This window comes from Castanea sativa, chromosome 1, assembly GCF_040712315.1.
Source record: "Castanea sativa cultivar Marrone di Chiusa Pesio chromosome 1, ASM4071231v1".
In the NCBI taxonomy this organism is placed as follows: Eukaryota; Viridiplantae; Streptophyta; class Magnoliopsida; order Fagales; family Fagaceae; genus Castanea; species Castanea sativa.
The window spans coordinates 38,289,533-38,303,593 of record NC_134013.1 but is presented as its reverse complement, the minus strand read 5'-3'; the positions used below and the strand labels follow the sequence as shown (position 1 = coordinate 38,303,593).

The window sequence follows — 14,061 nt, the reverse complement described above, 5'->3', positions numbered from 1 at the left end:
AAGGGGAAGGGAGTAATTAACCCTTCCCCTTGTTTGGATGTTTTTAAAATTGGGATAGAGAGAAGAGGAAATGATTAAATAGACAAATTTACCCATATTTGAAAAAATTGCAACATTGGTCTATGATTAATTGGTTTGTAATTTTGTTAATTTAAAAATGGTAAATTGGAGAATTCATTTGGTCAATAATTTATCTACTCTACTCTCCCTCCAAATCTCTCCAATTTGGGGGAATTAAAAATGAGGGGTTAGAGGTAGTTGAAACCCTCCCCAAACCCCTCCAAATCCCTCCTCCTCCTTCCTCAAAAAACTTCCAAACAAGGGATTTAAATTATTCTCCCTCCCTCTACTCTACTCTCCTTCCTTTTTTAAACATCCAAACAGGCCACTAAGGTTTATGAGAAGAAAGACAGATAGAGATTTTACAAAATTTAACCAAAACAAATTCACAACAATGATACCTACATGTTTGCAAGAGCGAGATAGATACAAGTAAAATTTTTTGAAGTAGATCTTTATTCTTCCTATCCATTGAGGATTTATAATTCGTAGCTAGAAAGTCTGAGTTGAAATAAAGAAGAGAGTGAATAGTAGAAGAGGGAGATAAAGGAAAGTAACATTAGAGAAAGAGAGAACGAATAGTAGTGGTAGGTGAGAATGAGAATATGGGTGGAGAGTAGGGTGTCACGTTTTGAGGTTTTTAGCTTCTTTAAATGATACTTACAAGTAGATGTAGTGATTTATGGTAATTACATCAAATAATAAAAGCAAATTTTTTATTTTTATGAATGAATGTATAATCATGTGATTATTTAACATACCAATGTGTTTTTTTTTCTTTCAAATACTGTAGGATCTTATAATCCATAATATGATCTTATAGTCCACAAACCCACCTACTTCTCACGATATATATAGGATCTTGATTTTGACAACTTTGTCTCTGATAGATGTAGTAATTTATGATAATTACATCAAATAATAAAAGCAATTTTTTATTTATTTTATGAATGAATGTATAATCATGTGATTATTTAATATACCAATGTGTGTGTGTGTATGTGTGTTTTTTTTTTTTCTCTCAAATACTGTAAGATCTTATAATCCATAATCTAATCTTACAGTCCACAAACCCACCTACTTCCCACGATATATATAGGATTTTGATTTTGACAACTTTGTCTCTGATGGTTGAAGGGCAAACGCTGTGAGTTAGATTCTCTTTTAAAAAAAAAATGGTCATAAAAAAATTTGGTTGAATACTTTGACCCTGTTAATAGAAATCCTAGCTTGTACATACCCCCCCGGGTCTCTAAGCAGTTCAGTCTTAAGCTTGGTTGCATTAGGTTCTTTTACTTTTAAATGTGCAATTCGTGATATTTTTGAATGAAACCCCGACGAGTTTTTTTTTTTTTTTTTGCTTTTTTATCCCCGTGTTTCCTCTAAAAATTTGTTCTCTTGTTCTGAGACCTGGCCATCAATTGTCACACTTTTTAATGGCTTGGTTACATATTTGGATTAAGCAAAACTTATGTAGAGCCTAACTTTGCATTATTGACATATTTGTGAAATCACACTCTTTTCCTACTTTTTATTTTTATTTTTATTTATTTTTTCTCAAAAAAAAAAAAATTAACCTTTGGAAGAATCAGGAGATTCAATAGCACATCAGAGCTAATTGATTACGGATGAAAGCCATAAAAAATTTTTATTAAGTAGAACTAATTATTAATAATATGACTGAAATGAACAAAGAAGGAATATAATAAATTATTCATAAACAGCACGCCAACTTAGCGTCAATTAGAAACAGAGAATGGAACACATCACATTTTCATTTTACACTAGAATATCATCACTCAGTCACGCCAAGTAGCCATTCCTTGATCCATTGGTAACAAAACTCCAATGTTCACCATCTGAGCTTTGCTGGGAAATACTGTAACAAAAATTTTCAATTTAGAAAGTGAACGCGATGGTTATAAACTTTTTTATTTTTATTTTTTATTTTATTTATAGAAGGAATGGTTCTAAATTTGTAATTAAGCTTTTATTTATCTCGTTTCCCAAAAAGAAAAGAAAAAGAGAAGCTTATGGGTCTGTTTGGATAGAACTTATTATTGAAAAATGAAAACTGAAAACTGAAAACACTGTAGCAAAATAATTTTAAAATGTGTGAATAGTACCGCGGGACCCATTTTTAATGAAAAAGTGACTGAAAAGCGAAATTTGTGGATCTATAAACAATGCACGAATGCACTGTTCATAGAAGACTTGGTCAAAAACTGCGGCTGGGAAGAAAAAAAAAAAAAAAAAAAAGCTGAAAACGCGAAATGGCAAACGCAAAACGTAGACTAATCCAAACCCATTCTATGAGTCCGTTTGGATAGAACTTATTACTGAAAACTGAAAACACTATAGCAAAATAATTTTTAAAGGGGTAAAAAATACTGTTCATTCCAGAAGTTACTGTTCATTGGCCTAAAATCACTGTTCATGGCCAATGAACAATAACAAACACACGTTGAAAAAAAAAAAAAAAAAAAAAACGTGGACGCAGCTAAAAGAAGCTGGATCCAAACGTATTCTATATCTCTCGCTATTATATGTGTGGGTCCAACTTCTATATAAACAAACACTTGTAAGTAACAAGTGTGGTTTTAAGCTTTTTAGAAAACAAAAATACTGTACAAAAAAAAAAATTGAAAGTGAAAATCTTACCTTATCAATGAGAGACAGATAGTATGGCTTGACATTTTCAACATCGATCATCTCTTTGCTCTTACTGTACAGGTCATACTTGCTTTATATGTTACAAAGTACAACACATATGATTAGTCTGGTTTAAGCAATAAGATATGGAATAATCTGGTGAAAACGAACAAAAAGCTTACTTGAATATTTTAAGCCACTTTAAATTCTTAGTGTCCTCCTCATTCATTAGGTGCTTATATGCTCCAACTGTATGGAAAGCTGCAATAATATATCAAAGGAAGTAAGATTAATTATTATGATTGACTAGCTAAGAGAATTAACAATTTGCACAATTAAGAAGCTTGGAAGATAATTCTTACGATAAAATGAGTGGTATCGGATAATGAATAATGCTGCCGGAGGTAGAGTTGTCCTATTTTCCTTAGCCACCTGTAGTAGTTTACAAATACCAGTTAATCAAATTGTTTTTTTTTAGCAGTAGAAGTTTATTATTCAAAATTAAGTTTTACAAATATGTAAAAAAAGAAAAAAGAAAAAAGAAAAAGAGAGAGGCTACATTCATACCAAGTACATATAGTCATCGTGCCCCCATGATATCATCACATTGTCTAGTCCGCATCCTTCAGAATAAATTCCATACTTGGTATTGTAAGCAGGGTTGTTGTAATCAGGATTTTCCTTGAAATACTTCAATATAAAAGGATTTTTTCTCAGTACTTTGATTAAAAACCTTATCTAGATTGTGCTACTACTACTATAGTTCAGTTTTTTAAAGGACCTTGTGGTGCACGTTTCCTTCATCAAAAGCGCAACCAAGAGGAAATGTGTCTCCTGCAAGATTGAAATTTCAATTTCAATTATATTTACTCTAAACCCAATGGGAGAAAAGAAAAGAAAATTGACATTTCACTCACCAACAACAGCCCATTGAGGAAGCCCTCCAAAGCTAGGAAGAAGGAGAACTTTTCCAAGATCTGAAACCATACAACAATAGAGTTAATTTATTCACCTTTCTTTTTGTCATTGTTCTTGATTTTTATACTTTGTTATGTATCACAAATTATATATTTAGCAATAAGAGCTAAACAAATTAATAATGTTTAGATTGGGTGGGACGCACTTCATGGGGACAGGTCAAACATATAAACTTTGATAATATCATGTTCCTTCATGGACGGATCTAGGATTTTAAGCTAGCGGGGGCGGAGTATAAAGAAAAAGAAAACTCAAAATAGGCATCCATATAGTATTAAAAAATTATAAATACTTAAAATCGTTGTTTCTAAATAATGTAATATTTACTAACAAAGACAAACAAAAACAAAATAATGTCTTGTTTTAATACTACACTGGCTAGCTTTCAAAAAAAAAAAAATATATATATATATATATTAGACTAGCTAGGATTTTTTTATTATATTTTTGTTGAAGTTAGAGCATTCACATTGGTGGTGCTAAAAATTTTAGTTTTTAGCACCTAAAAAAGTTATTTTATCTATTTTACCACCCCACTTTGCAATACACCCAATATCAAATGTTTTATTTTTTTTAACATCATTTAAAATAATATATATAATTTATTAAAGTAATAAAGAAAGCAAAAGAATTTGAGTTTTTTAATTGAAGGAAGACATAATTTTAATAAAATATTGTATTTTATTTTCAACAACTTGCTACAGTTATCCGTTTACTGTAATTGCAAAAAATTTAGTTTTAACTTCTCCAATAACACATGATTTTTTGGTTCTGTGGTGGAAAATAGTTTTTTTTTTTTTTTTGTGGCTAAAATACAAATAATATTGTGAATATTTTTATTATATTTGTTACATTTTTTAGTTGAATGGTTATTATTTGGGTAAGGTTAGCTAGGCTTGTTGTGAAAAAAAGAGGCTTAAGATTTTGGAATGGGCTAACTACAAAAATAAAAAAATATTATAACAAAAAAAAGAAAATTTTGGACCCAGGGCCGTGCCCCTTGGGCCCGTCCATGTGTTCCTTTTGAGAAACAAACACACACACACAAGAAAGAGAGGAATTCTAACACAAAGGCACACCACAATCCACTCAAAAGCTATGGTAATTTTTAAAAGTTGGTAGAGCAAGTTATACTACACACAACAAAATAATTTTTAGAATAGAACAAAATAATTTTAATGAGGTATGTACCATGAATAAGAGCAGTCAAGTGCAACCAGTCTTCATCGGGATAATCTTTTCTGATTGCTTCAGCTGATTGTAGCAAGTGCATGATTTGAGGTTCATCCAAGTCCGGATCACTTTCATCCACAACCTCATTGAGGAGTTCACAACATTCCCATATGCTCATCTCTACTCTATTCAATTTCCCATACTCCTCCCTCATTCTCTTCACCTATAATTGTATCCAAAGATATGTCAGCTAAATGTACATTAAATGTGCTATATATACTAGGCCTTTTTCTTTGGCATCTTATACATTTTGTGGTTAATTTAAACATGTATATAGTTCCTTGGATGTTTTTTGCTTACAAAATCATATGTTTGGTTAATATGTTGCAAGCGATAGAATTCCTCCACACTCTTTTGCCTCTCACTTTCTGCATCATAATCTCTGTCAAGCATTATCCATAATTCCATGTTAGATTTCATTCAATGAAGACCAAATAAAAAGAAACTTTTTTTATGAAAAGAAAAAGTAAATCTTTGAAAAGGATCATAATTTTTTTTTTTTAAAAGGACCTGAATGAGCGGCCAAAAGAATTAATTTCTGGTGCCATGAATTCATTGCTTGAAACAAGTTCTTCGGCTACCAATCCATTGTTTGATTCGGTTTTAGGCATCACAAATCCACCATCTAATACCAATTCATTGGTTTCAGAAGAAAACTTCTGGTCCTCCGCTTGTGATTCTGACAAACAAAGGTAACAAACACAAAATTAGAATTTAGAACCAGTGCGATGAGACCCAATGATCAAGAAATAAAAAATAATAATAATAAAAGAAGAAGAAGAAAAGAATGGTACCAAGCTGTGGTTGCTCAATGAGGATGGTCATTGTGCCTCCAAAATTGAAGCAATATAAGTATATAACTTAAAAAACAAAAAAACAAAAAACCAAAGGAATAGAATCACTGAAAAGGGTATAAATGGCTGTAGTTAAACACGTCTTGAATGTGAGTATTTATAGTCAAATAAAAAAGTCCTTGTCTGCTATATTGAAAACCTTGGAGTCCTTAACTGAAGTCCTGAACTGAAAATCTAGTTCTCTTACTATTTTATCCAATAATTCCGAAAGAAGCGTTCAAAAGAATCCAAAACATGCGTAAATAATTTTAAGATGCACCCAAATTTCTGCGCGTGCAAATCACATTCAATCAAATTTCATTGTGATGAGTTAGAGTCACCTTCAAATTATATATCTTTATTTAAAAAGAAAATTATTCAAATTCAATAGTTGACAATTTGGCCCGTGTCAAATTAAGTTTTATCATATATTTTTTTGATAAGAAAGTAAGTTTTATTTTATTTTTTTTGAGAATCAAGTTTTATCTTGTTCTATAAATTTGTTTTGTTTTGGATAATATATACTAACATTTTTAATACTTTATAAAAATAAAAATAAAAACAAAAAGTATTCAACATATAATATATGACTCTAACAGTACGTTTAAGTAAAATTTGGTATATTAGCAAAAAAAGGTTTTAGAAAGTATAATTTAGAGAAAAAAAAGGGGTGCATACCTTTAATTTGGGGAGTTTACATAATAGGAAGAAAACGGGTTATTATTATTGTTAAAACCCCAAGTTTCAGGGTCTGAGTCAGCTTTACGTGGATATCACATCCTAATTTGAGTTTTATCTTTAATGCAGCAAAGCTTGGACCCACTGACGCAGCATCTAGTCATGCATAATAATATTCTGACTCTTCTTCGCGTTGGTTGCGGTATAAGAAATGCAGCTTTTGCATGGCACCACGTCATCCGCCAGATCAATCTGTACGTTTTTTGTTGTTGAGATCCGCTGCTCTGGGACTGAGAGGAAGCCAGCTTTGAGGATTTTATTTTTTATTTACGTTTTATTTGTTTCGATGAAAAATTGTGTGTGAAGATAATTTTTTATGTTTTTTAGTGTTTGGTAATATTAAAAATAATGAGTCAAAGAAAAATTATTTTTAGTCAACATAAAAAGTATAGCTTATTTTTAGAGATTGTTTTTTATTAAATTTTTTTAAAAAACAACTATATCTTACAGGAAACTAAATAAAGGAAGTTAGGAAGTTATTTTTCAACTCATTTAAAATTGTTACCAAACATTAGAAAATGAGATAATTTTATAAAAAATACTTTTTAAAAAATGACTCGTTTTCTAGAAAACGTCATTGCTGAAACAAACAGATCGTAGTAGCCAGCTATATATTATAATTTGAAGTCTAAACCGACATTTTATTTTCTTTCTTAGAACAAATACATATAAGGTCTCTCTCACCAAAAATCTAAACGCATGATAATTGAGCGCGGATTGGATTACATTCTACTATGATTTAACAGTTGTTTATGTGTAAATAATGTAATTAAATCGCATATTAGCTTAAATCAAAATATATACATGGACAAAGTGCGTGTCGATAGATAGAAGAATTGGGCAACTTTTGTAAAAGAAATGACTTGCTTGATAGATATTTTTGGTAATATTGTAAAGGAATGTATTCTTGGACCGATATTTTTGGTGTGGGTAACTAGCTAGCTAGTCCTGTTTAAAGCAAGGAGAGAGTGGGTGGCTAGGTGCGGTACATGCACTGTCTTCTATGAACAAAGCACGTTTTTGGTTCGTGGACCAGGTGGCTGGTTAGCTATGATGTGTTTTTGATATGATGTATATTATGATGATATGATAATAAAGTTTTTAGTTTATTTTTTTTTTAATATTATTATAATTTAAAATTACAAAATATATCACATCATATTAATTTCATTACTTTTCAAAACAATGTTATGTTGTATTTTTTTTATTGAGATTATATTAATGTAAGATTACAATAAAGTAATATTACGTGTAATGTAACAACACAACGAACCAAACGCTCCCTTAAACTGGTGAAAATATCTTATGCGTTAGGCATATGAGATATATTTCTCACTGATAAGTGGATCCCACATTTTAATGAAAAAGACGTCTCATTCGCTCAACCCATATGAAAATTTCTTCTTAGCTTGAGGTCTTTCCAAGAATAATCCTAAATTGATTCCATCTAAATAAATAAATAAAAGAATAATCTTGAAGGGAAGACAACATGTGTGTGGGTTACAGCTAGCTTAATTATTAAAATTTTAATCATCAATAAGAATTTTAGAAGTAAAGTCAAATACTCCTTAAGAAAAATTATAAAATACACTCTTTAACTTTGACCAAAATTTAATTCAATCATCTAACTTCATTTTCGTTTACCTATATCCTTTAAGTTTCGAGTTTTTAGCCAAAGACCTTATAGTTGAATTGCCACTTCTCTATACACAAAGTGCTTAGGGTTCTAAGAGGGAAAGGATTCCAGCTGTGAGGTTAATAGCATATTGTAATTATCTCTCAAAAAAAGAAAGTTTTGAGTTTTTATTCAAGTAAAGCCTTCCCATTATATTTCATTAAATGCTATTGTCAAGTGTCCGAATTTTGTTTTTGGTTTCAAATTTTTTGAATTAAAAGAGGTTCAGTTAATTATCAAAAAATAGTTTTCATCAAAAAATAGTTTTCATAAAATAAAAAAAAAACACATAGAGAAGAGAAGCGAATCATATGGTGGTGATGTTTGTAGGGTCGCTGTCAAGAGAAGAGAAGCGTCGAAGTTTTGGAATCAAGAGAGAAGCAAATCATACAAGCTGCAAGCAGGGCCGGCCCAAGATTGTTTGAGGCCTAAGGCGAGAATTTTATAGAGGTCTTTTTACATCTAAATATCATTTAAATAATACTTATATATTTTTATTTAATTTCAAATCCATTATTAATTCTTACTTATTAATATGACTAATTCACCCAAAGTGAGCTAATGATAATTACTATATAGATTTTACAAATTGGCATATCACCAATAAAAGAAAAATTATTCAAACATTCATTTTATTATATTATTTAAGTATCACCAATCATATTCCTGTTATATCAGTTTATAATTTTTTTTTTCTAAAATTTGTATTAGCTTTAGCATTTTTCATACACTTAATGGTGACTATGTTGTATTTTTATAATTTTTTTTCGTGTGGAGAAAATACTAAACTTATTACTACAAAAAACTTACAAACTGATATGGCAATGAGATGACACTTCAACAAAATAATAAATGAGTATAGAATTACTTCATTGGTGACATATTGATTTGTAGGACCTATGTAATAAAACTTGTAATATACTAACATAACTCTAATATTTTAGGTCTTCTTAAGATTAGGATAAAGTATACACTTAACTCACACTTTTTATTTAATTAAAGAAAAAAAAAACTTAACCCCCCATATTTGGGGGCCTTTTTATGTCAGGGGGCCTTAAGCCTAGGGCTGGTCCTGGCTGCAAGAAGTCGAAGTTTTAATTTTTTCGGCGATAATGACTCACCGATTCACCGGTGGTAGGGTCGGCACCGCTTCACATGATGATGGTGGTGATGTTTGTAGACCCAGTGCACCATTTCAAAAGATGGGTTATTAAAAAAAAAAAATGGTATAAAGAACAATCACCCAACAAGACATGCATCACATGCCAATAGATGAGGCAATGCGTTGCTTAACTCTCAGATGAGAACGTAAGGCAATTAACAAGAATTGTCAAATAATATATATATATATATATATATATATATATATATATATATATATATATATATATAAATTACTAGCATATTAGTTTTATTTTGAGTATGAAATATATATTAGCATATGCTAGAATAAGAACAAATTGACAAATATATATATATTCACATTTTTCGGGCCCGAAACTTGTTTTTTTTAATTTGAAAATTTTGATAAAAAAATTGGGACATTTAATTAGTGGTAAGCTGTTACCATCTAATAGAAGTTAATTGGAATGCCTTAATGGAATAAGCTTGAAATTTTTTTTTTGATACTAGATAGAATTCTATTCTAGCATAATCTAAGTGTATATGTGTGTGAAACTCCCTCTTGAAGACTTGAACCCCAACCCCAGCCCCCCACACCCCACAAACGCTTATACTTGTAGAGTGACCATTGTACCAAGAGTGTGCGATAAACTTAAAACTTAAAAGACTTGATTAAATAAAAGTGAAGTTAGAAGAATTAATTTAATTTTAGTCAAAGTTATATGGTGCAATTTACAATTTAGCCTACTTTTTACCTATCTTGAAAAGAAACTCTCATTGATGTCAGTTATAAATTTGAATTCTTCTCTCTCCCTCTCTCTCTAAATCATGATTTCATTAAATAGAAATTAAATCAACATCTTTCCTCCACCCTTTCAAAACTAAAGGGCAGGGAGAAAATTTATTACCACAAAGTCACAAACAAAGGATGTATTAGCATAAGCAAACTTTTGGCAAAAAACATGGAAAATATTGTTTGCATCTCTACTAAATAACTAAAGGAATAGTAACCAAGATAAAGGCTAAGGAGGGCCTTTTTACCAGGAGCCTTATAACTCATTCAGAACCTCTTAATTTTCAATGGAGATGTCCATGCCTTACATCACACCTCCTTCATAATAACTACCGAAATATAAAATTAAATAAAATAAGAAGAAGAAGGTCTTTATCGTTAGTACTATGGAGAAGGCCCCCATATTTTAGTCTAATAATATAATACTATACTTTTATAAGAATTGAAAATAAAATATATTTCACACCCATCAACTTAAAAAAAAAAAAAGTAGTCCATGTTTAACTAATAGTTCTCTCTCTCTCTCTCTCTCTTAAAAAATCCTTTCCAGCTTTCAATCAAACCTCTATCTGTCTATGACTCTGCCTCTCTCTTAAAAACTAGATTTAGCATATAATTTCTCTAAAGGCACCTCTTAGGCTCTTATCAACAAGTCAACATCAAACCACTCTTTTTCTCTCTTACACTTATGCTCTGTTTGTTTGGGATGATGACAAAGTGAGGATGGTAAAAGTGTGAGGATAGAAGATATTTTAGTTTTTCATCATGTGTGTTTGGTACATATGATGGAAAAGTAGAAGGAAAAAAAATGACAAATTACTATTATGCACTTAATGTAATTTGAAACAAAGGGATAATAAGGGTAATTTTACAACTTCATCTTTGTCGCCATTTTGTCATTTTCTTCTTACTTTGGAGAGAAAAAGAATGATGGGCCTAAGTGGAACCCCACCTCACTGTTTTCCTCCCTCCCTAATTTCTCTCCAACTAAATGGGAGGAAATTCCCTTTTCCTCTTTCCCATCCTCCCCCTTATCACCCCCAACCAAGCACAACATTAAACTTAGTCTTACTAGTTACATTTAAGATAAATATGTTGTGTATTAGGATTTATATACAATTCATGTAAAAAAAATTATTAATTTTATTTTAAGTGATTTTTTATTTTTAAAAATTTGTGAATATCAAGGCTATAAGATGATTCAATTATAAATTTTTTTATTAGCAACTATACGTGCAAGTGTGGGTGCAAGCGCCTGCGACGAGTGTTTTACTCGTGGGAAGTACACCTTGGTCTAGGGTGGACCGGGTAGAAGGTGTAAATGAAGTCTTCACTTAGATTAGGTCTAGAAACCATATATATAGTACCCTTGTGGAGTGACTGATCTTTACCAGAGCACGTGTTTAGAATTTAGGTATGAGGATGGGAAGGTGTTAGACACCTAACTCCACTAGACCCGTGGGTCAGCCTCCACTCATTGTATTCCAAGTCCAAATTCCATCAAAAGGTCTTTTAACATGTTATTCTACACACACACACACACACACACACACACTAGCATGCATCTAGCATACAACATGACATATCATCCCACATACATCATGGCCTAAGATCCTAACATTCACCTAGTATGACATGTGCTTGCTCACTCCCAAGTGCAAGAGATCGTAGCAATATAATTCTCAGAGTACCGAAGTCAAACCACAAGGAGCAGGGTAAATTCAAAGACAATATAATTAAATAACAATTTAGGTGAAGAAGAAATTTTTTTTTGCTTGGTGACTGTTAACAAGAATAATAATAAAAACTGATTCAAATCAATAATGTAAATACTAGGGCATCGGGGTGTTTTCCTATATCGATATGAAATTTCATAATTGATTGATATACAATTAAAAACTTATGATTCAGATGAACTGAGATAATTCAAGAACGCATGATAACCTCGATTAATAATGCGGTTAGAAAAGTTTTTAGAAAAACCCATTCACTTTCAAACCTGATTTCTATTTGAAACTATTAAAAATTCATCTAAACAATAAGAAAAACATGATTGAACTTATTGAAAGCATGGAAGAACTAATACATCAAAAGAAATCTAATTGAACAATCAAATATGTTGTGATAAAATCTTAGAAAGAATCACATCGAATATTCATACCGTATATAAGAAACATAACCCCTAGCCCTAGCAAAGAGTTTAGGCTGCCATTAGAGAAAGGAAAATACAAGTTTTCTCTGCCCAAAATTTGTTCTACACAGCGTCCCTTCCAAATCCAAACATAAAAGTGTCCCAAGAAAATAAAACTTTTACTATTTGAATTTCCGTCCAAGTTTACAGCGGTAACTTGTGAGTTAATTTCGGCCTTCAAAACTTGAGAATTTTGAAAAATTCAAAACTGGAAAGTTGTAGATATTTAAGTCACGGTTCTAACCCATCTGGACTTGTGTCAATTGGATTTTTGAGGAGAGAGATACGCCCAAAATACTGATTGGTACTCACATCAGATTTTTCCTTTTTAGATTCCGCCTCTTTGATTTCTTTCCTTATTTGAAGCTTTCTATCATGGTAGACGATCCAAGCACTCCAGATGCACCTCCTTATACATTTAAGTATGGTCCTTTAGCTCCACTTTAATTCTAGTTTGGCCTCCATTCTCTTACAAATTCTTGTAAACTCATCTTTCTCATATGATTTCCTAAAAATAAAAAATTACACACAATGAATAGCATCTTATTCAAAAAATTATATAAAGATAAATATTAGGGACTAATGCAAATCATAGCTTAATTTATACAAATTAAGCATAGTAATAAATAGATAATGTCCACATAAGTATATAACAAGTATACATTTTAAGGCGTTATCAGCATGACATTCACATTTATCCAAGGGTAGCAAGTACATCACAAGGCAGCAACATCTGCAAGATAATAACCTCACAATCATGACATTAATCAAGCATGTTTAATCACTCAAGCATTTTCATCATTGCACCAATTAAGCATATTCATCATGGTCATTCAATCAAATCATATGCATGTTCATGCAATTATGCATGATTTACCTCAGTGCATCATAGTACTTATGCAGTAACGCATGTTTATGTTCTATGCATATTCATGTTATTCTCACTGCATCATAGCACCTATGTAATCGCAAGTGCATGAACCGTACCGAAGTATAATTTGACAAGAATGAAGTCGAACCCACAGGGACATAATTAATTTAGCCTTAGCCAAATTAATCCTAATCTAGTTTAATAAAAGTTGGTTGTTTTGAAATTAAATAAACTAAGAAATAAATTAAACAAAGCAACGATGTGATATAAAGCAGTAAAAAAATGTAAACAATCAAGAAAAATGAATTAAGGTTTTGGAATCCACCATGTAAATCATATCAGCATATATTTATGATCATTAATTTTTCCCAACTACTACATGATAATCTAGAAATCAATCTTGCTATCATGGAAAATATTCTCATTGAAATCCCTATCTTGAAAATCTAAAGCATGATCTTCTTCACTTCTTAGGTATAAAATCAAATTATTAATTGTATCCATTGACAAACAAATCACAAGAGATATCCAATTTTAAAATCAAGAAATAATAAACCAAGCATTCAATTAATTGAGATAAATCCTAAATTATGAGAAAAACATGATTGAACTCATATCTAGAATCCTATTTTAGTCAATTGAGATAAAGCAAGAGCAATTTAAATTATTAAAGAACAACTGCCGTGGGAAAAACCAACCTCTATTTTCTTGTTAGGAGCCTAGAGGTTCCTAATGGGGATGTGTATGAATTGTAGGGGATGTAGACACCGCTTTTATACCCCTTACAACTCAGGCTCCAGTTCCCTAATGATGCTGAATTCTAAGACCTAAGGTTGATTTAGGGCTCAATTAGATAAATTGACTTTGTTAGGGACATATTTTATGTAATTGGCTAATCCTTTGACACAATGCATT

General features: G+C 31.0%; 1 protein-coding gene across 1 annotated transcript; it reads right to left on the bottom strand.

Moving 5' to 3' along the window:
• Window positions 1-1,746: 1,746 nt before the first annotated feature.
• Window positions 1,747-5,877, bottom strand: LOC142637454 (inositol oxygenase 4-like). The gene is made up of 11 exons (XM_075811729.1): window positions 5,718-5,877; window positions 5,434-5,602; window positions 5,224-5,305; window positions 4,882-5,086; window positions 3,630-3,689; window positions 3,494-3,546; window positions 3,280-3,402; window positions 3,075-3,144; window positions 2,895-2,973; window positions 2,722-2,803; window positions 1,747-1,939 (listed from the first exon to the last, which is right to left on the bottom strand). Exons 1-11 carry the CDS (start codon window positions 5,746-5,748, stop codon window positions 1,913-1,915), a joined length of 981 nt encoding a protein of 326 aa, XP_075667844.1. The 5' UTR covers window positions 5,749-5,877; the 3' UTR covers window positions 1,747-1,912.
• Between the last annotated feature and the right edge of the window lie 8,184 nt (window positions 5,878-14,061).